Raw genomic sequence first — 21681 nt, forward strand, 5'->3', positions numbered from 1 at the left:
GAGCCACGCACAAGGGAACGATCGTGGCTTCCCATGCACAACAAGAGAACACGCCTCTTGGGGAAGTGTGTCACGCGTTTTCCATCTCAGAGAGGCACCAAGTAGACTACGTACGTATGCTGCAAGTCACACTATATCGCTCGGCAATCTATTGAATAATGTCTACGTACTAGAGCATCCCCAGTATGGGAAAAGCTGTTCCTTGCACAGGAGAATAAATGATGGAGAGAGGGAGGGGCGGGGAAGATACTACAAAAAAAACACATACACACACAGACACCAAACTGCAATGCAACTATAACTGTCTCCGAATCGCTTTATATACGACCCCCCATCAACGCTCTTCCTCCGTCTGCGCGCAGCCCGTTGATGCAGTTCCATTCGCGACGGGTGGCGGCAGGAGGGCTGTCCCGCTCTGCATGTCCGCCTCAATGTCCGCGACGGGCTCAATGTCCGTGGGCAGTATGTCGGTGCGCTCCGTCGACACTCGCACGGGCGTGAAATCTGTGCTGCTGAGGTACCATGGCCGGCAGCCTTGGCTTGGCGGGGCGTTGCTGACGGCGTTGTAACTGACGATGATGACTCGCCGGTCGAAGGGAGACATGTTGGCCGGCGAGGCGTGGTACGTGGATGGGTGCATGAGCCAGACGTCTAGGGAAAAAGGGAAAAAGGAATTGGAAGGTGTGTGAGGTGGGGTAGGGAACGAGACGGCTGTCACATCACACATGCTCACCTCCGGGTTTGCCCCTTCCCAACACCAACCCATGTTGGGCGACCGCGACGGACAGATCGGCCTTCGATATCTCATATTTGAGGTTCGTCGCGACGAACCCAGACACATCTTCCTCGATCTCTTGAGCGTCGCCGCCGGGGACCCTCTGTTTGCTCTCGACCAAGGTCGTCTTCAACGGGATGGCGCGGCTGCCGGGGACGAACATCGGTGCGCCGTTGAACTCGTCCACGGTGTCCAGGTAGATGAAGAAGTTAACGGCGTTGTCGGTGGGCATGAGGTCTTCTGTGCACCAATACGCCGAATCCTGATGCCATGGCCATACTCCACCTTCGTAGCCGGCCTTCATGTTAATCTTGAACTATGGCGTGATGATGACACATGTGAGCGAGTTCACTTTGCAAGCACAAGGGCAGGCAGGCATTCCGCCCCCGCGAGAACCCTCCCTCACCTGGTGGACATACACATCATCCTTGAGGATCTCCGCCGCGATGGCAGCCAGCTTGGGCAACGCCACGAGGGTCTTGAAGACGGGCTGTCCCGCGACGTGCGATGCATAGACGCTCCGGACGACATGTGTTCCGCTCTCTCTGACCGCCGTCTCATCGTCCGCCGATTTGCCGACCAGTTCTCCCTGAACCGCTCGACTCAAGACATGGATCTCGTCGGCGGAAAAATGGTGCTGGAGAAGAAGGATGCCGTCAGATTCGTACTGTGCGACCTGCTTCGCGTGTAGCTGTTTGATTTTGGTAGGGACCACCATTGTGACGATGTGAGTTGGGATTCCTGGACGGGAACCTGCTGCTGCTGGAAGGCGTTGGGGGCGGTGGGTGGGGCTGGGTGGTCCTTCTTGTGGGATTGACAAATGGAAGTCGAGGCTTTGTTGGAACGTTGGTGTTGAGGCCAAATGTGTTGAGCGGCCACAAAGCTGGGAAGGCAAACGGACATGAAACAAATCGAGGGTTGGATTGAGGGGAAGCGGGGGTGTTGTTGCTTCGTGATGTCTCGGTTATATGTTAAACGAAATGCTCTGGGGGTTCGGCGACATCATGACGACTTCTCCCGCTCATTTTTCCCATGCAAAATTTCTATGTCACAGCTGCTTTGCACTTCTGACGGGGACAAAAGCGGCTTGGCATGCGACGGAGTACAGACAGCCTTGGGGACCTCCGGATGGGAACAAGGCAACGGGCGCACCGCTGTCGAGCCTCATTCGTGGGAGGACTTGCGTTGGGAGGGCGGAGACTTTTTCGCGGTCACGAAGGCTCTGGATAGCCGCCGCTCTGTTTGACTATGAGTTCGTGGGGCCTGCTGGGGTTGGGACGTGTTGGGGGTTGCGCGTTGGATGTCGGCCGTTCTGCAAAAGCGAAAAAGTGCCGTCAACTGTCGATTCCCGACCCCGACTGACGGCACCTTCGTGCGGTGACTTTTTTTTCACATTTCCCATTTCCGCTCTCAACCCAGAAAAAACACCCCATTGCCATGCCCATCAGATAATTCAAGCACGGAATCTTGCCGCAGTTCATGATGCTCTACAGGCACCGATGGGATCCCTAGGCTTCGGCTGGAACCCCCCGACCGAACCCGCCGAGCGACTGGCTTTCTGCGAGATTCCGTGTTCACAATGTTGAATGAAGTCGGGGGTGGGATCGATAGCTGCGCTTCCCATCGAGGCCGCAGCGAGAGATGTATGATCACGCCGCTGGTGGGTTGAAATGAACGGGCTACGCCGCCGGCGTGTGGTCATTCGCGAGGAGGGGCGGGGTGATGATGATCCAGGAAGCCGTTCAAGAGACCGCTCGCGAATGAAAGAAAATGTATAAGTAACACCACCCCTCCTCCTTGCTGCCCTTTTACGCAAGTCACCGTATAGTTCTACCATTCTGGTACTCTTTCCCCACCCCCTCCTTCCAAGATGCCTTCGGAGCTCATAAACAGCGCGACCTACATTCCCTTAACGGAGGACCAGGTAAGGCAACAGCCTTCTCCATCCAACCTTTGGGTCACTCTCTCAAATATGGATCTCCTCCGGACACGCGGACGTTTCCTCGCAGCTTCCGTCGGCAACGCTCCGTAAAGCGTCCAAGATCACCGTTCGGTTCGATGACCGGCGCGAGTCGGCGTTCCACTGCGTGTGGCTGCGCGATCATTGCAAGTGCGCGGAATGCTGGCACCCAAAGACCCACCAGCGGTTCGCGGATATCACGCAGATGCCGCTCAACGTCACTGCCGGCCGTATGCGCGTGTCCGAGGATAGGAAGGAGTTGATCGTCACTTGTGAGTGTGGGGGGAGTGCTATGGATTGATTATTAGCGCTGGATTTGTTTACTGAAGGGTCGACTGCCCTCGATCTTTATCTATGTTTTATCTGGGCACAAAACAGGGCTTCATGATGGACATGAAAGCCCGTACAGCTTCGAATGGCTGCGTCATAACACGTACGACCCGCCGCTCTGCGAAGACTTTGATCTGTAGGCCATCCAAATATCTCGTATAGAAATCACCAGCAAGATCGCAAGCGCACAGTCCCCATTGAATTTTTTTCCCCATTTCCCTCTTTTTTGTGCCATTCCATCACCATTCCCACAGGAAACCTCAACGTCTCTGGAGGGCATCCGATCTCGAACGCGAGATGCCAACCGTGCAGTACGAAGCCGTGATGGCCGACGACGAAGCGCTCAAGGCGTGGCTTCTCAACATCGTAAGCAGCGGCGGGGTCTCCTCTCCATTTCCGCGTCTCCTCCCCCCCGCTCAATCCTCTCACACCGACCGCGCTATTCCCCACCCCCCGACAGGAAACCTACGGCATCAGCTTCATTGACGGGATCCCGTCCACGCCGGAAGCGACGGACGCGCTCGTGCGCCGCATCGCGTTCGTGCGTGAGACCCATTACGGACTCACCCATGTCATCGCTAACGATATGGCCCATGGCGACGCCGCGTTCTCGGGCGCCCATCTGCCCGCGCATGCCGATACGTGCTATTTCACCGATTCCGTAGGGTGAGTATCCCTTGCCCTCCCCGAATTCCAGCGCACCACCACCCGACCCCACCTCGTCTGTCTTGGGGTGGGTGGGGCGAGGATGAGTGCGTGCGCTTATGTGTGAATGACGGGGACAAACGCAAGCGCGATCGCGTGAGACATGGCACCCCACTGACCCACCCCGTCGTTCCCGGCAGTCTCCTCCTCATGCACATCCTCTACCACAACAACGGCACCGGCGGCGAATCCACCTTCGTGGACGGGTTTGCCGTCGCCGAGCATCTCAAGCACCATCACCGCTGGGCCTACGACGCTCTCACCAGCGTCGGCGTCAGTTACCACTCAGCAGGCGACGCGTCGACGCACATCTCCCCTCTGCGCGCATCGCCCATCCTGCAAGCGCACCCGGCGCACCCCGATCGGCTCCTGCAGGTCCGGCACAACAACGAGGACCGGTCGGTCCTGCGTGGCGTGGAGGGAGATGTGATGGCGGTGTTTTATGCCGCTTTGCAGTTGTGGACGAGGTTGTTGAAGGAGGATGAGTGGCAGGTGAGGATCAAGATGCCCAGGGGCAGGGCGGCGATTGTCGACAATTGGAGAGTGTTGCATGGGCGCACCGCGTTCACCGGGTCGAGGGCCCTGTGTGCGGCGTATGTGAATAGGGATGATTGGAGGAGTAGGGTGAGGATGGTCGTGGATGGGAATAGGGAGAAGCAGTTTATTTGAGGGGATGGTCTGTCTGGCCTCTCCCTGCGCCCAGTTGCTTTTCTTTTTCCCTCCCCTTTTGATCTCCTTGCATCACCACAGATAGCCAGATATAGTATGCCTCCATTTCAATGGTTTTCCCGTGTTCCTTTTTCGAGTTGGAACTTTCATTTCCTCTCCGTTTTCATCTTTTCTTTAATATTCTTCTCAATAATACACAACACATCGCTCTGTTCAAAAAAGGTCTGAAGTCAAAAGAATGTTGAGTGTCGACCTTTCCTCCCCTCTTTCCTCTCGAGGTGATCCACAAAGATTTCCCTAAAATCCACCGAACAGGAATATCTTCAAACAGAACACCACGTCGGTACGGAGGGGCGTCATTTCGCCTGGTCCATCCATAGATAATCCCACCCAGTCAGGGTTACTCCCGCAGGCATGGCATGATGAAAGACTGTACTTGAACGTTTGAAGGCCAGTGTCCAAACCCCGTGAAGGCCAGTGTCCAAACGATGATTGAAGGCCAGTGTCAATCAACCCGAACAGTACTCAATTAAAAAGCTTTCCTAATAAATTAACTCTAGAAAAAAAAAACAAGGGCTATCGGGTTTTCAACCCCCCCCCCCCTCTATGTTACTCTAGTTCTGAAAAGGGGGCAAAGGACGCGACGGGGGAATAAAAAGTGGTATGAACAATCCTACTTTCAGGGCGAGACCGAATCTTATGGGATGTGGGAGCTACTAATGCTGGCTAACCCAGGTATCTACCGCGGCCTTGAGGAAGCTTGCAAGGTCCATCGGCATGGTGTTGGGTGGTGGCGGTGGCTGTTGGTGATGCTCTTGATGTTGCTGTTGTTGTTGTTGTTGTTGTTGTGGGTGTGCATGGTGTGCATGATGTTGATGAAGGTGCGTTTGCTGTGCACCCCCGTTGCCCTGGCTCCTCATCCCCGTCTCATCGACGAGGGGCGCGTTGGCGAGGATGCTTGTCGCGGCGGCGGCCAGCTCTGCGGTCGTGGCGGGCACGCCGGGGTCCGTCTGCGCGGCAGCCGATGACGCTGCAGCGGCGTCCGTCGAGGACGTCGGGACTCCCCCTGCTGCTGCTGCTGCGGCTCCTCCATCGGCTCCGACGACCGACGGCAGGAACATGGAGGACCCGTCAAGCAGCTGGGTGAATCGCGTGATGCCGTGGGACGACAGCGTCTCCCAGCGGAACTCGTCCATCGCAACGGGTGCTGACGTTGCTCCTGGTGCTGATGTGGATGAGGCCGGTGGCGGCGGCGTCGTGAGCGCTTGTGAGTTGGAGCCGTGAGGCGCTGCTGCTGATGCGAATGCGGGTGCTGCCACATGGTGCTGCTGGTGCGGCAGCCGCGCCGATGCATGGTGCGAAGGAAGATCAGTGGTAGTGTGCATGCCAAGGACGTGTGGGTCCATCTGCTGCGATTTTGCGGATGTGAATTGCTGATGCTGGGAGGTAAGTGGCATGAAGGTTTGTGATGACGCGGGCGGCGGCGGGATCGTGGATTGTGGTTGCGGCCCGGTCAGTTGTGCGTAATGTGCGTTTTGGTCTTGCATCAAGAACGGATGGAAAAAAGAATGGTGCTGCGGGAGGAGGCCGCCGGGAATGGCATCGGATTGAGACTGTTGCACCAGCACTTGGTCAGAACGATACGACGGCGCCTGTGGCTGTTCCTGGTATTGCACTTGTGGTTGTTGTGAATGATGGGGATGCTGTTGTCGCTGTGCTCCATTATTTTGCAATTGTTGCAATTGTTGTTTCTGATGTTGCTGCTGCTCCAAAAGTTGGGAGTGCGGCATGGAACGGTTGAGATATCCCTGCAGGTGCTGAGAAGGCGCTTGCGTCGTGTGCTGCAGAGATTGGGGTGGCAACAGCCCCGAGGCAGCGGCGGCAGCGGTCGTGGGGGTGGCTTGAACCGTAGGCGGACAAAGCGCGGCGGCGGCAGCGGCCTGATCCGCTACCACGGTGCGCAGCTGATAGTGTTGATGCTGACGCCTCGCGAGGAGGCCCTGCAAACGATGGTGAAGCATCACGGGTCCCTTCTCGACCAGAACGGTAGAGGTGGAGGTGGTGGGAAGGAGATGATTGAGGAGGCGGCAAGCCTTGTGCAAGGTATCAAGTAACGCGACGTGAAGGCGTTTCCACGTGTCCCACTCTTCGAGGACCATCGGCTGCTGTGGATGACCGGACATGAGGTCAGCTGGGGAAGACGCCGAGGAGCTAGAGAAAGGCGAAGAAGAATCCGAGGGCGGTGGGAAGGATCCAGCATTGACCGGCGTGGCGGCCGTCAGCCACAGACTGAGACTGTCCGAGAGCATTTCCGAAACGTCGACACACATCTCGATGCCGACCGCGCAAAGGTCGAAGAGCTCCCGCTGGCAAATTTCGTCGGGTACGGTGATGGCGGCGCCCCCGAGACCACCGCTCATGCTCGCTATGGTGCTCAGCAAAGGTTGTACGGGTCTTAGGGCGCTTTCCAGCCTGGACAGGTCGATTGCGGATGACGACCCGTTCGGTTCACCTTGATGATGACTTGAGGACCGGTCGGGGGTTATTGCCTTTGCTGTGGGACTCTTGAGTGCAGCGTCCGTGTGATGCGGCGATGTGTCCGAACCAGGCTGGCTGCCATCTTCAGAGGCGAGCCGCACCGCTAGGATTTGGTACAACAGCAAACGAATGCGGCCAGTTTGTGAGTCCGCGAAAGCCAAGGTGAGCGGCTCCGGGTTCGCCATCAAGAACAAGCGAATCTCCTCGTCGCAGGCAGTCCTAACGAGGCATCGACGGCGCCGGGATCCAGGGGGCGAGAGTCTCGAGGGGAGCGTCACACTTTGGTACATGACATCCTGTTCGCTCCGTGCCACAATGCGTGCGGCGAGCAGACACATTTCGGACATGCTAACGAACATGTTTAGGCTGGAAGCGTACACCGATGCTGGCATCCGATTGCGATGATGCGCATCGTAGCGACTGGACAGAGACCCGTTCTGTAGGGCGAGGAGGGCTGCGTTTCGGGGCATGTCGTCAAGGGCCGAAAGCAGCGGCGACGTCGGCAGCCCACAGATCAAACGAGCATAGAGTGAAAAGACAGCACAGGTCCACCAGCAAAAGTTGATGAGCTCATCCTGCACCTCGGCTTCCGATACCGATCCTCGCTGGACGGGTTCAAAGTCCCGGCCCAATGTGGTCATCAGCTCCAAGGACGCTACTTGGCGGGACCCGGCCTTTCCTCCCGCTGATGCCTGATCTCGTGAGACGGATCCATGCTGTTGTTGGAAGTTGTGCCCGCGGTGACCGTTCTGAGTGGGTTGAGCCCGCGCCCGGGATGCGTTTACTTCCTGACGAGGCACCAACGCTTGTGCCGATGCCCACGCTAGGTGGAGGAGGGTGAGCGTCTCCTTCATGCGGCTATTCGTCGGGTGTTCGCTGCCGGCCTCGTCCTGCAACAGCATGAGGTGCTGTAGGATCACAATGAGCAGCGTCTGGAGAGTGTCCAGCTCAAAGCAGCCATCGACGCGCATGTAGATGGCGTCCAGCGCCATAGAAAAGAGATCGTCGCACTCCTGCCTGCAATGCGAACCGCTCGCCGATGACGATACCCCATCGTCGTCGTCATCGCCGTCGTGGTCATTACAACTGCCCATCGACTGGCGCAGACAAGATGCGGATGCGAGGACGACAAGCACGAGCGGTTCGCGCGAGAAGGCGGTGAACGAGGCGAGAAAAGGCGCCGAATGGGAGGTTCCGCTGCTGCGAAAGGCGGTATTCGAAACATCTTGCTGCAAGAAAGATTGCGCTCTGAGCAAGAGAGTCTTGTTGACCAGGTAGGAGAGAGGATGAAAGAGAAAAAACAGCTCGATCAGCTGGAAAGTCTCTAGTCGGCTCATATGCTGGTGCTGAGACAGAAGCCTCTGCGGCTGCTCTTTCATCTCTTGCTGAGTCTGATGTCTTGATGATGCTGACGACAGTGATAATACGGGTATGTTCGATGGCATCGAGAGCACATTGCTATTGCCCAGAACGTTCTTGAGAAGCTTTGACGACAGAGACAGGAAGCAAACGTGATGGTTTATTGGCCGCCGCGGCGGGCAGGGGAACTGCCTCATACGTTCTGATGATGCCATCGAGGACAACGACGGCGATTGAATGGATAAAGCGGAGGATGTTCCAGGAACTCTTCCGCCCATCTCGTCCTCACTCGCAGAGCATGTGCTGGTGGAGACCGAGGAGAATCCGCAATTGAGCAGATGTCCGTGGCCGGTAGAACGGGACGGCCTTAAGCTGTCTTCCGCTGGGGATACCGAGACCGTCGAATCGCAAGTATCATTGGACGGCAGGCTGGAGGGTGGAGAGGGAGGCGAATTTGGCAGGTCGAACATATGTGCGATCATATCCGACGTGGCCATGTCGTGCATGTTGACGGCCGACCGCTGCAATGTCATGTCCGGTGTGGAAGTGGTCTGACGAGAAATCATGGGAGAATTTTCGACGTTTTGGCTCCCGCTCTCCTTGTTTCTGGTGGAATTCTCCAAGGCAGCAGTCAGCATCTTTGCGGATCCCTTTTTGGACGCGCTGCCGCGGCTGCTCCCGTCTCTCGTGGAACGGCCATGTAGATGCCTTGCTGATGCGCGAAACTTTTGTGATTTGGTGGACGGTCGTCCGAGCTTTTGTCGTGGGAGGTAGATGCATGTCTTCTGGAGTGATTTACATCGGTCGCAGCCATCTTCTTGACCTAAACGAGGGAACGATGCCATCAATTAGTAAGTGAACGTGATTTGGACTCGCACCTTTGTGAGTCTCGCGGTCCGTCTGTTCTCCTTTTTGTCTTTCCCAACCTCGGAGGAGGTTGCCAGAGCCGTAAGACCAGGACTTTGTGAGACTTACCGCTACATCTGATCTTCCGCGCGCGACAAGGCTGACAGGCATCTCGCAATGGGGTCTCGTCCTTCTTGACGCTCCCTGCGCCGGCGCCGGGATTGTTATCCACGGAAAGGTCGGAGGACGTGGATAATGAAGACGCGGTGGAGGAGAAAGACGAGTCTACAGCATCCTCCTGGGAATAGGGGAATGGGAAATACGACATGGTCTTTCCCACGAGGAAAGGAGATGCGGTGATGCCTACCATCTCGTCAGCACCTCACGCTACTAGCAACGTTAAACCAGGACGATTCTAAGGTTGCGCCGAGGGAGATGAGGAGGAGAATACTGTACTGTACTGTACTGTACGTGGGCGTGGTCGCTATAATAGTAGTGCTGAGCATCTACGCGCAAGGATTGCACGCGATTCTTTCCTGGCAATTGTCACTAGGAATACTACCCACCACTTCATGGGGACATTGGGGAGTATTCAGAAGACCCTTACCTTTTTTTGCTAAGGGTCTAATAATATTTTGCTCATATTAAAAACGAGCCGCCGTCAATCATGATTCATGCATGACAAGGATTCGCGAGTCGCGAAGGGCGTTTCTTCTTTTCCTTTTCCACGAGCGCGCAACGCGTCGCCCCTCCTCCCAATTTCTTATAGCAGCTGGCAGCGAGCGGTCCGCTGCGGTCGCGCCTGCCATCCTTATGTGCCTGTAATGTATGTACGACGAGAGCCTGAAAGCGGCGGCTTGGGGGCATTCTGGCGGAGGTTCGCAAGACTCGCCACGCACAAGCCACGCCAGGGCGAAGTAAAAAAAGAAGACTCCACCTTTTCCCAGGCTCTGGTGGTACGACGTGCCAGTTCATTATTACCCCAACGCGTCGACAGCAATAACTTAAAGTCCCCGAGGCCTCTCCGCCGCGCGATTCATGATTCATGAACCATGCATGCTGCATGATCATTTTGAGGGGCGATCCTCAAATCCTTCTACGTATGATACAACGCCCACCTTCGATGGTTGTCGCGCGGTGTAGTACCGCAGCAATGCGTGGTAGATCTACACCTACGTACTAGCAACGATCTACTATATATATAGTACGACGTTCACGCTGCCACAATGGGCATTGGATACGCGGAGCCTCGCGGAGACTTGGAGAGAATAATAGCGAACAAGGCCGCAAGATCAACCCTTATTACTGTAGGACTTACTATTAGATATGATATAGAGCTTGCAATCGTGCGCAGGCCTCCCATCACTGCTACACCGTCTTACGTCTCCTACGCAGCTCAATGAGCTCCGCTCGGCGACTATCACTTGGACAGAAATATCATGCCGCTGGCAGGAGTATAATACTAGAGGAGTGTTTATTTTCGACAGATTTTCAATTTTCGAGTCTCCTATATCGGTGTCGATAGGTGCCGTAGTTTCCATAAACTCTCGTTGCCGAAATACCGCCGCGCCAATGAGCGAAAAAACAACTCTCCGTCCGCATAGGACACCGCTGCACTTGCGTTTGCAGCACGGCTGCTCTGCACCTACTGACATAGGTTCGCTGGCAGAGATTGGCGATCGAGCGCATGCCGGCCGTATATAAAAGTGTTTTTCCCACCGCCATCCCCACCCCACGCACGTTTACCGTCCTTTGGCAAATCAGGTCTGTCATCCATCCACCACAACGGTATATTCGGACGGCCTCCGGCAACTTTGCAAGAACATGGAGTGGTGCAGCGACCCAGAGAAACTGGTGAGTTCTGCCTCTTCCCTAGGTCTCTGCGTCAACTGGTAGAATGCGGTTCACTAACTTTTGTTCATTTTCAGGGTCCGGTTTCAGAACTCAGGCCCGCTGACTTCAGCGCCTGCTTCCACGACTACATCCTTACATTGTCGCCACTTGCGCTTGCGGCGCTATGTGTTGTCTTCGGCCTCTTTCGCACTGCAAAGTCAAACAACAGTGACGCCGGCAAGACCAGACCATCACGACTTGGGACGGCCCTGATGGCGTTGAGCGCCGCTGCCGCCTTGGCTTGTTCCGTCGTTCTACTGATTAACCCATCTGGAGCATCCACCGTGGCCGCTCTTGCCATTACCATCCTCGTCTCAATCGTACTGGTTGCCCAGTTGATCGATTTCTCTCGTTCCCGCCCCGCCCGCGTCTCCATTGTCTGCTTCTGGATATGGCTTGCCTTCGCCACCATCGCCAAATTGAGATCCCTGGCGCTCGCTGATCTCACTTCCTCGAGTCACTTTACCTGGAACCTTGGCGTGTTGATTTCCTCGGTACTCTGGTTGCTATTCGAGGAACTTTTGAGTAGAAAAACCGCCGATGGCGAAGACGCAAACCCACTGGATCGAGCAGGATTGCTCACATACTTGACCTTCGGATTCATTTGGTCCAAGCTCCGCGACAGCCACAAGTACAAGCTCGCTCAAGACGACGTGTGGAGAATTCCGTATGAGGAATCGACCATCCGAGGTCATGACAGGCTGACGGCTGCCCTCTCGGTTTCCGCAACGTCTGGCAAGGGGAAGCTGACCAATGTCAGCTTCTGTCTGGCCTTGATCAAGTCTCAGCTTCCCATGGTCATCGGAGCGATAGGCCTCAAGGTCCTCGCCTCGATTCTGATCCTTGTTCAACCCCTCTTGCTTGATACCCTCATCAATTACGTATCTTCACACAACACCGACCCTACCGCTGGTGCCGTCACGACCCCACAGCCTCGCTCCACCGGATTCCTCATTGCGATTGGAATGCTCCTCCTAGGTCTGGTCGCAGCGATCATGAACGTCTGGGGCAGTCAATTGTCTTGGCTCCTGTACTACAGATGGAAAATTTCCACCGCCAGTCTGGCCTTCCGCAAGAGTCTTCGATTGTCGCCAAGCTCGCGCGTCGAGAACAATACCGGAAACGTTTCCAATCTGCTCTCCAATGATGCTATGGAAGTCGGCTTTTTGGCAGCCAACATCCCGGAAATTGTGGCCGCGGTCATTCAAGTCGTCTTTGGCATTGCCCTCATCTGGGTTCAGCTCGGCCTCTCTACCCTCTCGGTCATTGGCTTCATCATCCTTCTTGGCCCATTGCAAGTCTGGAACGCGAACTTTATCGAAAAGTGGAGTGATTTGCAGTTTGAGGTCATGGACACTCGCCTGAGTCTGACCACCGAAATCGTCAACGGCATGAAGATCATCAAAATGTACGCATGGGAATCATTCTTCGCACAGAAGTTGCAAGCCTTTCGCAAAACAGAGTTGCACCACCTATACATTCGCCGTATCGGTGAAATCTTCGGTGTTTTGCTCGGCAATTTGCCCCCCGTCATCATGTTCGTCGCCGCTCTTGGCATCTCCACTGCGGTCGAAAAGAAGCCCCTCGACGTCAACAACATCTTCGTGTCGCTAGCGTTGTTCAACTTGCTCAAGGGTCCGCTCGTAGAGCTCTCAATGTCTCTGCCCGGCGTCGCCGTCTCGTGGGCTTGCGTCAAGCGCGTCGTCGTGTTTTTGAACGAAGGAGAAATTGATGATTACGTCGACAGAAACAGCGGCAAACCAGGGTCGATTCATATCAAGGCCGGTCGCTTCACTTGGGGCGCGCCGGAGAAGGATGCCGAAGATGAAGGAGAAGCTGCATCAAGCAAGGACGACCAAGCCAAGGGTACCGCTGTGGCTAACCTGATCGATATCAGCGTCGACGTTGCTCCTGGGGAGTTTATCGGTCTCGCTGGAAGTGTTGGATCCGGAAAATCGTCCCTTCTGTGCGCTCTGCTGGGCCAGATGGAGAAGATCGTAGGCAACATTGCCGTCAACGGATCGGTGGTGTACGTGTCTCAAAAGCCTTGGATCTTCCAGGGAACCGTCCGTGAGAACATCCTCATCGGTCGTCCCTACGAAGCGGAGCACTACCGTCGCGTCGTCGAAGCGTGCGCCCTTGCCCGGGATCTGGACCATATGACCGCGGGTGACCAGACCGAGATCGGTGAGCGCGGAGTCAATCTTTCCGGGGGCCAACGTGCGCGTGTGAGTCTCGCTCGTGCATTGTACGGCCACGACGCCGATATCTACCTCTTCGATGATGTCCTCTCCGCCGTCGACCGTCATGTCGCCAAACACATCTTTGAAAACGTCCTGGGCTCCAAGGGCATCCTGGCTAATAAGACCCGCGTCCTCGCCACCCACGCCGTTCACTTCCTCGATGGTGCCGATCGGACTTTGGTCATGAAAGACGGTTCCATCATCGCGTCCGGCTCTTACGAGGACCTTTTGGCCGACAACATGATTTCAGAAGCGTCCATGGAAGTGAATTCTGTCTCGGAAAGCGACAACGACAATGAAACTTTGGATCGTAAGTCTCGTTCATTGCTCAATGTTCTTCCTAACGTTTCTGGTCCATGTTCTAACACATCCTTCTCGCTCTTGACTAGCTCGCCGCGCAGCGAAGGGCGACTCCAACGCCGGTCTTGGTTCTGAAGAGGACGAGCAGGAAAGCATCGCCAACGTCGATCGCATTGACGGAGAGAAGGCGAAGATGATCGAAGAGGAAGAGACCGAGAGTGGCAAAGTTAGCTGGGGCGTCGTCATGATGTACTTCCGCGCATGCTCGTTCGCCCTCCTCGCCGCCTTTTTCCTTGGTCTCGTCGTCTCAGAAGGTGTCAACTTGGGCTCCCGATACTGGCTGCTCTACTGGAACGACAACCCCAGCTCGCACAGTCTCGCCTTTTACTTTTCCATCTACGCCACGTGGGTCGTCGGCTACGTCATCCTCTACCCCTGGGCCGGCGCATTGTTCCTCTGCTTCATGGGCGTCCGCGCTGGTCGCGTGCTCCACGAGGATCTCCTCGCGCGGATCTTGAAGATGCCATGGACGTTCTACTCGGTGACGCCCGTCGGTCGTATCATGACGCGCTTCAGCAACAACCTCGCCGCCGTCGATTGTGGGCTCCCAGATGCCTTCTACGACATGATCTTTGCTCTCGCCAACGTCGTCGTCAACTTGCTTCCCACCGTCATCAGCATGCCAACCTTCCTCATCGTCATCCTCGTCGCGGGTATTCTGTGCTACGCTCTCATGTACCTGTACATCCCCGCCTCGGTCGCCTACCTTCGCATCAAGTCCAACTGTGACGCGTTCATTTGGTCGCACGTCGATGAGACGCTCAACGGGCTCGACAGCGTCACGGCCTACAGGTTGGACGTGATTGCTGCCGAGAGGAACGCGTTCGTCATGGACAACCAGCAGGCCGCCCTGATCATGTTCTACTGGGCCAATAGGTGGTTCTCCCTGTGGATTACCATCGTCTCCACCCTCGTCGTCTTTGCCAGCGCCATCTTTGCCGTGCTCTCCGTCGAGTCGATGTCTCCGTCGGTCGTCGCTCTCGCCGTGTCGACCATCTTGGCTATCATGCAGGAGGTCGCCATCATGATGACGAAGCTCGGGTACCTGCAGACGCAACTGGTGGACGCCGAGCGTCTCAAGCAGTACCTGGACCTTCCCATCGAACAAGACGTTCCTGCCGATGCTCAAAGAGTTCTCCCGCAAAGCTGGCCGCAGAACGGTCGCATCGAATTCAAGAACGTCAACATGCGGTACCGCTCCGGCCTGGACCTCGTCCTTAAGCGCCTGTCCTTCACCATCGAGGCCGGCCAGAAGGTCGGCATCGTCGGGCGCACGGGGGCGGGCAAGTCGTCCCTGGCTCTGGCCCTGATGCGATTGGTCGACATCTGCCCTCCTTCAAGCACCAGCAAGTTCGATGAGGAACGCGGCGATGAGGCGGCGCTCGAGGGCGGCTCCATCACCATCGACGGCGTCGACATCGCCACGGTCCCGCTGGCGACGCTCCGCCAACGGCTGTCCATCATCCCGCAGGAGGCGTTCCTGTTCACGGGCACGGTGCGGGAGAACCTCGACCCCTTTGGCAACTCGACCGACCACGCCATCTGGGCCGCGCTAGACAAGGTCGGCTTGAAACCGTTCGTGCAAGGCCTCAGCGACGCCGCCGCCGAGAATTCCAACGCCCCCGCCTCGGGCACGGGCCTAGACGCCGCGGTGACGGAATCCGGCAGCAACTTCTCGGTCGGGCAGAAGCAGCTGCTGTGCGTGGCGCGGGCCATCCTGCGCGACTCCCGCGTCATCGTCCTAGACGAAGCCACCGCGTCGGTCGACAATAATGCTGACGCCGCCGTGCAAAGGGCCATCGCCACGCAGTTTGCAGGTCGCACCGTCATCACCATCGCCCATCGTGTCAACACCCTCATGTCATACGACCGCATCATCGTCATGGACGCTGGACGCGTCGTGGAGTCCGATTCCCCCGCTGCCTTGTTGGCGAACCCGGCCTCCTTGTTCTACGCGTTGGTCCATGAGGCCGGGACCGTCGATGCTTAGGACGTGAGCAATCATCGCCTAGGACATCACTTCTTCCCATCTTAGTCAACCTTAGTGTACAATTCTTTAGCTTTATATTATTCACTCATGACATTCGTTCTCCCCATGCATGCCAATGCTCCCCGCTTTATATTATTCACTCACATAGCATTTCGTTCTTTCCGACCTGCCAATGCGGGCGTAATCTTTATAATACGAGTCTTTATACTTTGACTGTTCTCGCAATACTCGTGCATCGATGCGTACTTGCACCCTGTCTGTGGGCTGTGGGCTGGCCAACCCATACCATCTCACAAGCACATACCCGCCGCCACCGCAACCCGCGGTTCGGTGATTGCACCTCACCTGTTTCACGACCGGAAGCTCGGGGAGACACAGCGATGGGGTCGGTCGGTCCCATACCCGAGCCACTTGGACCTTTTCGTTTCTGTTTTCTTTTCTTTCTTTTTTTCACGACCCTTGCCGGCGCTGGCGTCCAGAGGGGGGGGGGGACAGGTCAGCAGGTGGAAGTTTTGTTCGAATATGGCCCAAACACTTCCCCGAATCGCAGCGACAGGCTTCACCCTTTTCGCTTTTGCGAGTCGGATGTCCCAACCCAAAGGCGGTATGGAGTTTATGGCATCCATCATGCGGGCCGTAGAAAGGGATATGGTGGTTGCCCAGTCTCCGCCCACCCCCACCAAAGGACCCCCGCAAAACCAGCCAGGGCAAAGATTCCAGTGGCGAACGCGATGAATAAACACTAAGCGGTTTTTTCCAACTCGGGTAGAACGGACGGTCTCTTATCTGCATTCGGAATCGGTGTGAGGAGGAGAAGAGGTGGGTTCTTCCATACCCTCCTTTCCTGCGGCCTTCCTGCGGCTCGTTCTCTCTTTGGACGCTTCCTTCCGTTCTTCCCTGGATCGAATGTGGTAGACGTGGACGCCCCCCCAATTCAACGCGTTGCTTAACCTTTTTGGCTCTGATAACGCGTGGCCGCTAAACAAACCGCTTTAGATTCACTGTAGTTCCAGCCTCTCGCTTCGTTTATCGCCAGTCTCTCGCCCAACTTCTTATTACAGAGAGAAAAGAAACAACAAAAAAGAACAAACAACGAAGCAAATAAGCAAATAATATCTACGGACCTAGGCTAGCATGAGGGATGGATTGAGTTTACTAAAGGGGAGTGTATGGGGGTGCGGGGTCTTGTCTTGCTTAAGTTAGATGGGGCAGACAGCGGCGACCATGGGCTCAATGTCCAGGATGAAGACGCTGCGCTCCGTCGACTGCGACGGGTCGTCTTGCAGCACGGCGCCTGGAGAGGGACGGCCCAAAGGGCGAGCGAGTATCATCAGTGAAATACAACATCACAACACTTCCCGCCTCAAAGGAACACATACCCGCATAGTGGGTGCACTTGTCGTCATACACGGCAAAGCTATCCAGGGGCTCCTCCAGCGTGAACGTCGCAATGACATCCTCCTGCGGGATGGTGGACGGGTGACAGTCCTGGTACTGGGGTGCGGCGACGATGTTTTCTCCCCCTTTGGCGTTCCGCCTGCGAACCATGTGGACGACGGAGAACTTGTGCCCGTCCTGGTGCAGTGCGTTGGGCGTGTTGATGCCGACGGGCCAGTCGGGTGTGGGCGCGGTCTTGACAAAGTGGATCCCGACCAGGATCGGGTGACGGAGCTCGTCCTCGTTCCAGTCACAGAGCGCCACGTCCGAGAGGATCATGCGGTTGAGGAGCCTGAGGTTGCGGACGGGTTCGGTGACCGGCTTGTACCAGCGGCGGACGTTGTTGCAGTCGGCGTTGAACATTCCTGGGGATTGATTATACACGTGCAAAGGGGGGAATACACATTGTCGTCAATACCACCAAAACCTATCACATCACTCACTCGCACGATCACCTTCCACCACCTCCCCACTCACCCTGGTTATACGGCACTTGCTCATCTCCATTCTCATCCAGGTAAGGGGGCAGGTACCTCACGCGCATCGGTTTCTCCCACGGGAGGACGACGGCACGGGAGTAGGACCTGAACCTGGACCAGTTCCCGGGCACCCAGCGATCTTTAGGGAGGAGGTCCATTTCGTGCTCGAGGGTGCGCAGCTCGGCGTCGATCTCGGCGTCGGTCATGCCGACCCAGTCGCGGGAGTTGAAGCGGATGTGCGAGTGGCCTTCCTTGAGCGTCCGCAGATCGCGGAGGATGCGGTCGTGCGTAGCGATCGGGAGCGTGAAGGCGGCGTCGTCGTCGTCGCTGCTGCTGCTGCTGGTGGTCGTGGTGGGCGTGATGGGTGCGGTCGGCGACGCTAATGTGGGTGCCGCGGCGGGCGTTGTGGCGGCGAGCTTGGCTTTGAGCGTCGAGACGTCCGTTGGAGCGGCGACTTCGGTGTGCAGGATGGGGCTCATGACGGCGATGGGATGCGGGAGTCCACAGGTGGTGTGCAGTCGGGGGAGAGAGATGTAGAGCGATGGGCGATGGGTGATGAATGGGATGGAAAGGGAGATGCCTAAGATTTGGGATCGGGAGTAGGGATGTCTTGGAGGGCGACGGATCTAGCTAAGAGTGAGGGGAACACGGCATGAAGGGACACAAATGGCAAGCTGTGGCTTTATATATAACAGGCATTTGGTGAATCGTGTGCCGGCCGGCTGCGCGCCTCTGTTTGAGAAAGGACGGGTATCGGAAACAGTGTCGGTGCGGTCGGTCGGTCGGTTTCTTCGTCACGGATACGAAGGGGCACCCTAGGTCGTGCGTTACACCCATAAAGATGTTCCGTTTTGACGGCCGCCTCCCCTCTCGGGACGGTCAATTCCATCGAACCCATTGTTTTTCACAAAATATTCTCTTGAGAACGCGGCAACTTCTCATGTCGCTGGATCCTGCGCGTGTTTGTGGATGTGGGGAGCGCTTCACTCAGATGGAGGCGATAGGTTCCGCGTCGGGCATCTCAAGGGAAGATGTCCGAATCTGTCCGATGAGCCAAGGGACCATCCCGTACATAGTAGATACCCTCCTCAAGTGAACTGTGGCGCGGCGGACGAAATCATGGTTTTGTGAGAGGTCTCCGCGCTCTGCGGCCTTTGACGGCGGCGATGCAGTCGCTGGTATGATAGATATTTCATGGTATATGAGGTAAATCATGGTGTCAGAAAATCTCCGCCGCCCGGCAGAACAAGGTGCCGGGCAGGTGCCGGGCGGGGAAGGCTTCACTCTGAACGAAACAGGGCTTTCGGCGGCTGGCGGGTGGCAGAATTATGAAGAATCGGCTCCAGAAAGTCTCCGCTTTGCAACAAGAAGCGCAGCCGCCTTATTACACGCAGACTCCGCTAATAGAGCCTTCCCATTACGAAAGTCACCGCTCAGACGCGTTGCCCCCCGAACTCGGAGGTTGCGCCACACCCACGCCACTCCTGACAGCACCCTCCCTCCCGTCACTTTCATCTTCGACAGGAGTCGTCCCTGACGCAGAGTTCGGACCACTTCTGCCCAATGTTATTCCTGCCAAGGACTCATCAACCATAGTGGGGGAATCAATGGTGCATTAGGGCGACAGACAAGGAGGAAACGAGCGCATCGCACAAAAGCGCCGCAAAAATGCCCCCACATGCCAGTCCAAGCCTCTTTTTCCAAAAAGAAAAAAAACAAACCCGCATGCATCGGGCACGGCGAGAATCCCGCCCCAAACCGCAGAGTTTTCTCTCAGATGCCCGGTCCGCTGACGTATCTGGCGGATTGCCTCCGCCGCGTGCGTGTGGGGAACGGGAGGGTTTTTTGTCGCATAGCGGGGAGCGTTTGTCGACCAGTCAGTTAAAGGCCAGCGGCGGGTAGGTCTGCAACCCTCCTCTAAAACTTCCGGCCGCCTGCCCTCCGTACCGTACGGCAAACTCTAAATCCTGACCTCGGAAGCCGCACTAAGAGAGGTTATCGGCCACATCTTCATCCACACCATCGCCGAGAAAGAGGAAAAGTAACAAATCTTCCACGACACGAAAACAGATATTAAATTTGGTTGCCTCGCCTTAGCGGGAAATCACTGTAGAGATTCTGATGCGACCGACGAGCGGGCGAGCAGAGGGCCAGAGCGTCAGCGGTGGAAGTGGGTTCGACGGTGTGCTGAGATGGTCGTTCTATCTTCCGTCTTGGGAGGAGGAGGAGACGGGCGCGGTAAGTTGAAACCTACGATTCCTCCTTACACCGCCCGATCCGTATGGTTAAACCACCATCTTCCTCTCACACACACACTACGTAGCCCGCACAAAGCCTCGCCTCGCTCGCGCACGCGCTCCTCCCACCGTCCGAACAGACCCGGATCAATAGCTACCGATTCGCGCGGGACGGCATGCGGGCGTTGGTTGGGCAGTTGCTGGCGCGAGCGGCCATCGTGGCGCTGTTAGCCGCGCAGGATGCGTTCCCTGTGCCCGCACCGCTCGATCGCATCTGGTATGCGATCCGAATCGAGAGGGATGAGCATGGAAAGCCGTTTTTGGTATGTATCCGGGCAAAGAGAGGACTGGCGAGCGCAAGCGAGGCATCATTGCTCGCCCCAGGTTTTCTTGGGGGCGAGCGACAGCGAGCGACAATGATTAACCATCCATCCATCCCCGCAACACCCAAACTAACCAACACCCCCCCTCCCCCCCCCCCCCCCTCGCCCCTTATATAGTCCTCCCCACGAATCCCATTCCTCCACTTCAACATCTCCCACCACGGCGACTGGGTGGTGGTGGCGGCCGGGTTCGCCAAGCAACTCGGGGTAGACGTGGCGTCGGTCGAGGCCTCATCGTTGTCCGCCGACGAGCACCTTCGGGTGTTTGGCGAACTGTTCACGAACCGGGAGTGGGAGTACGTTTACGGTGGTGGTGCGCCCGGCTCACGGACGCCGCCGCAAGGGGGCTATGGCGAGGGCAAGGAGGAGCAGATATACGCATTGCGGCGGTTCGCGCAACTGTGGGCGCTTAAGGAGAGCTACGTCAAGGCCGTCGGGGTGGGTCTGCCGCTCGATCTCGGGCGCGTGGAGGTGCGGTTCGACTCGGACGGCTGCGGTGGTGGTCATCATCATCACGCCGCACACGGACAGGGACACGCACTCTCGAGCCCACGAACACAAGGATGCAGCGGTGGCCAATGCGGGTGCAAGGGGATCCGGGTAGCGCTGGACACAACGGGGGTGGAACCGCAGCGGCAGGCCGTGGCGGATGGGAACTACAGTTTCAGCCTGGACGAGCTGGATGCGCAGCATCCCGTGGCGTGTTGCGTCGTCAGCGCCAGTCCGGAGGTGTTGAGAGGGTTTCCATGGTGCGATGCCGATGCAGATCAGGATGAGGATGATGATGGTGGGGATGATGGGTGTAAGACGGCGCAGATGGAGAATATGCTCGTGGATGGCAGGGATCTGTCGAGAGAGCATCGGCATGGACGGTTTCGGAGCATCCAGTGGGCGGAGTTGGCTTTGCGCGTACGGAGCGCCGGGGGGAAGATGCCTTAAGGAGAGTGTGTTTTTGCACGCTCTCTTGTAAATAAACACGTACATATCCCTTTCCCTGCGTATGCTCGCGGCAGAATCCTTTTTCCAGCTCTGTTCAGTCCTCTGCCCATCCCGGTCAGGTAGCATCTCTTTCTCCCGACGGACGTACGAAGTCTAAGTGTAGGCCAAGGTCGTCTGGAGGTCTCTGTGAAAGACACCTTCGTGCCTGATAACGGTTTCCAATGTGTACGCCCCTTGATTCTCCGTATTGGGAAGCGTCCGGAACCTTCCCTCGTCTGGTGGGCCGTTGGGCTTATAAGAGTTTTTGCTCCTTCGCCCCAATTTTTTCGCCATTGCCCATCGGAATAAGAGGAGGACGATCGAGAGGATCCCAAGCAACCACCACAGAGAAATACAGGCTTTATTTTCTTCAGCGCTCGAAAGTGGCTTGTCCGACCTCGGTCAACCTCTATGATAAGATTGCTGCAGAGCCCACCGATCGATTGTGAGTGTGGCGCCGCTTGTGTTATTTCAGTTTCGGTTGTGGTACTTCGCAAAA

At 56.7% G+C, this 21681-nt stretch overlaps 8 protein-coding genes across 8 annotated transcripts; 5 read left to right on the forward strand and 3 right to left on the reverse strand.

The window, feature by feature from the left end:
- Positions 1-129: 129 nt before the first annotated feature.
- EV422DRAFT_56796 (phytanoyl-CoA dioxygenase) lies at positions 130-1618 on the reverse strand. The gene is made up of 3 exons (XM_053072597.1): positions 1182-1618; positions 734-1091; positions 130-651 (listed from the first exon to the last, which is right to left on the reverse strand). The coding sequence occupies exons 1-3, from the start codon at positions 1491-1493 to the stop codon at positions 335-337; spliced, it is 987 nt and encodes a 328-aa protein (XP_052925812.1). The 5' UTR covers positions 1494-1618; the 3' UTR covers positions 130-334.
- EV422DRAFT_56795 (uncharacterized protein) lies at positions 1619-2751 on the forward strand. The gene has a single exon (XM_053072594.1). The coding sequence runs from the start codon at positions 1744-1746 to the stop codon at positions 2359-2361; it is 618 nt and encodes a 205-aa protein (XP_052925813.1). The 5' UTR covers positions 1619-1743; the 3' UTR covers positions 2362-2751.
- On the forward strand, positions 2504-4651 carry EV422DRAFT_56770 (uncharacterized protein). Its single transcript, XM_053072570.1, has 6 exons — positions 2504-2699; positions 2785-3007; positions 3114-3201; positions 3320-3431; positions 3526-3731; positions 3911-4651. Exons 1-6 carry the CDS (start codon positions 2646-2648, stop codon positions 4437-4439), a joined length of 1212 nt encoding a protein of 403 aa, XP_052925814.1. The 5' UTR covers positions 2504-2645; the 3' UTR covers positions 4440-4651.
- A 312-nt stretch (positions 4652-4963) lies between these two features.
- Positions 4964-9760, reverse strand: EV422DRAFT_56805 (uncharacterized protein). The gene is made up of 2 exons (XM_053072607.1): positions 9312-9760; positions 4964-9159 (listed from the first exon to the last, which is right to left on the reverse strand). Exons 1-2 carry the CDS (start codon positions 9550-9552, stop codon positions 5156-5158), a joined length of 4245 nt encoding a protein of 1414 aa, XP_052925815.1. The 5' UTR covers positions 9553-9760; the 3' UTR covers positions 4964-5155.
- Positions 9761-10796: 1036 nt separating this feature from the next.
- Positions 10797-15858, forward strand: EV422DRAFT_56809 (P-loop containing nucleoside triphosphate hydrolase protein). Its single transcript, XM_053072610.1, has 3 exons — positions 10797-11036; positions 11111-13628; positions 13708-15858. Exons 1-3 carry the CDS (start codon positions 11007-11009, stop codon positions 15666-15668), a joined length of 4509 nt encoding a protein of 1502 aa, XP_052925816.1. The 5' UTR covers positions 10797-11006; the 3' UTR covers positions 15669-15858.
- On the forward strand, positions 15859-16731 carry EV422DRAFT_56823 (uncharacterized protein). The gene is made up of 2 exons (XM_053072626.1): positions 15859-16487; positions 16665-16731. Exon 1 carries the CDS (start codon positions 16049-16051, stop codon positions 16412-16414), a length of 366 nt encoding a protein of 121 aa, XP_052925817.1. The 5' UTR covers positions 15859-16048; the 3' UTR covers positions 16415-16487; positions 16665-16731.
- On the reverse strand, positions 16429-18063 carry EV422DRAFT_620060 (2OG-Fe dioxygenase-domain-containing protein; the record flags this gene model as incomplete). Its single annotated transcript, XM_053074090.1, has 4 exons — positions 16429-16487; positions 16665-16962; positions 17048-17470; positions 17583-18063. The coding sequence occupies 3 exons, from the start codon at positions 18061-18063 to the stop codon at positions 16868-16870; spliced, it is 999 nt and encodes a 332-aa protein (XP_052925818.1). The 3' UTR covers positions 16429-16487; positions 16665-16867.
- Positions 18064-19287: 1224 nt separating this feature from the next.
- Positions 19288-21254, forward strand: EV422DRAFT_56864 (uncharacterized protein). Its single transcript, XM_053072670.1, has 3 exons — positions 19288-19822; positions 19908-20144; positions 20322-21254. Exons 1-3 carry the CDS (start codon positions 19706-19708, stop codon positions 21141-21143), a joined length of 1176 nt encoding a protein of 391 aa, XP_052925819.1. The 5' UTR covers positions 19288-19705; the 3' UTR covers positions 21144-21254.
- Positions 21255-21681: the final 427 nt, after the last annotated feature.

This window comes from Fimicolochytrium jonesii (assembly GCF_025526975.1).
Source record: "Fimicolochytrium jonesii strain JEL569 chromosome Unknown EV422scaffold_11, whole genome shotgun sequence".
Classification (NCBI taxonomy): Eukaryota; Fungi; Chytridiomycota; class Chytridiomycetes; order Spizellomycetales; family Powellomycetaceae; genus Fimicolochytrium; species Fimicolochytrium jonesii.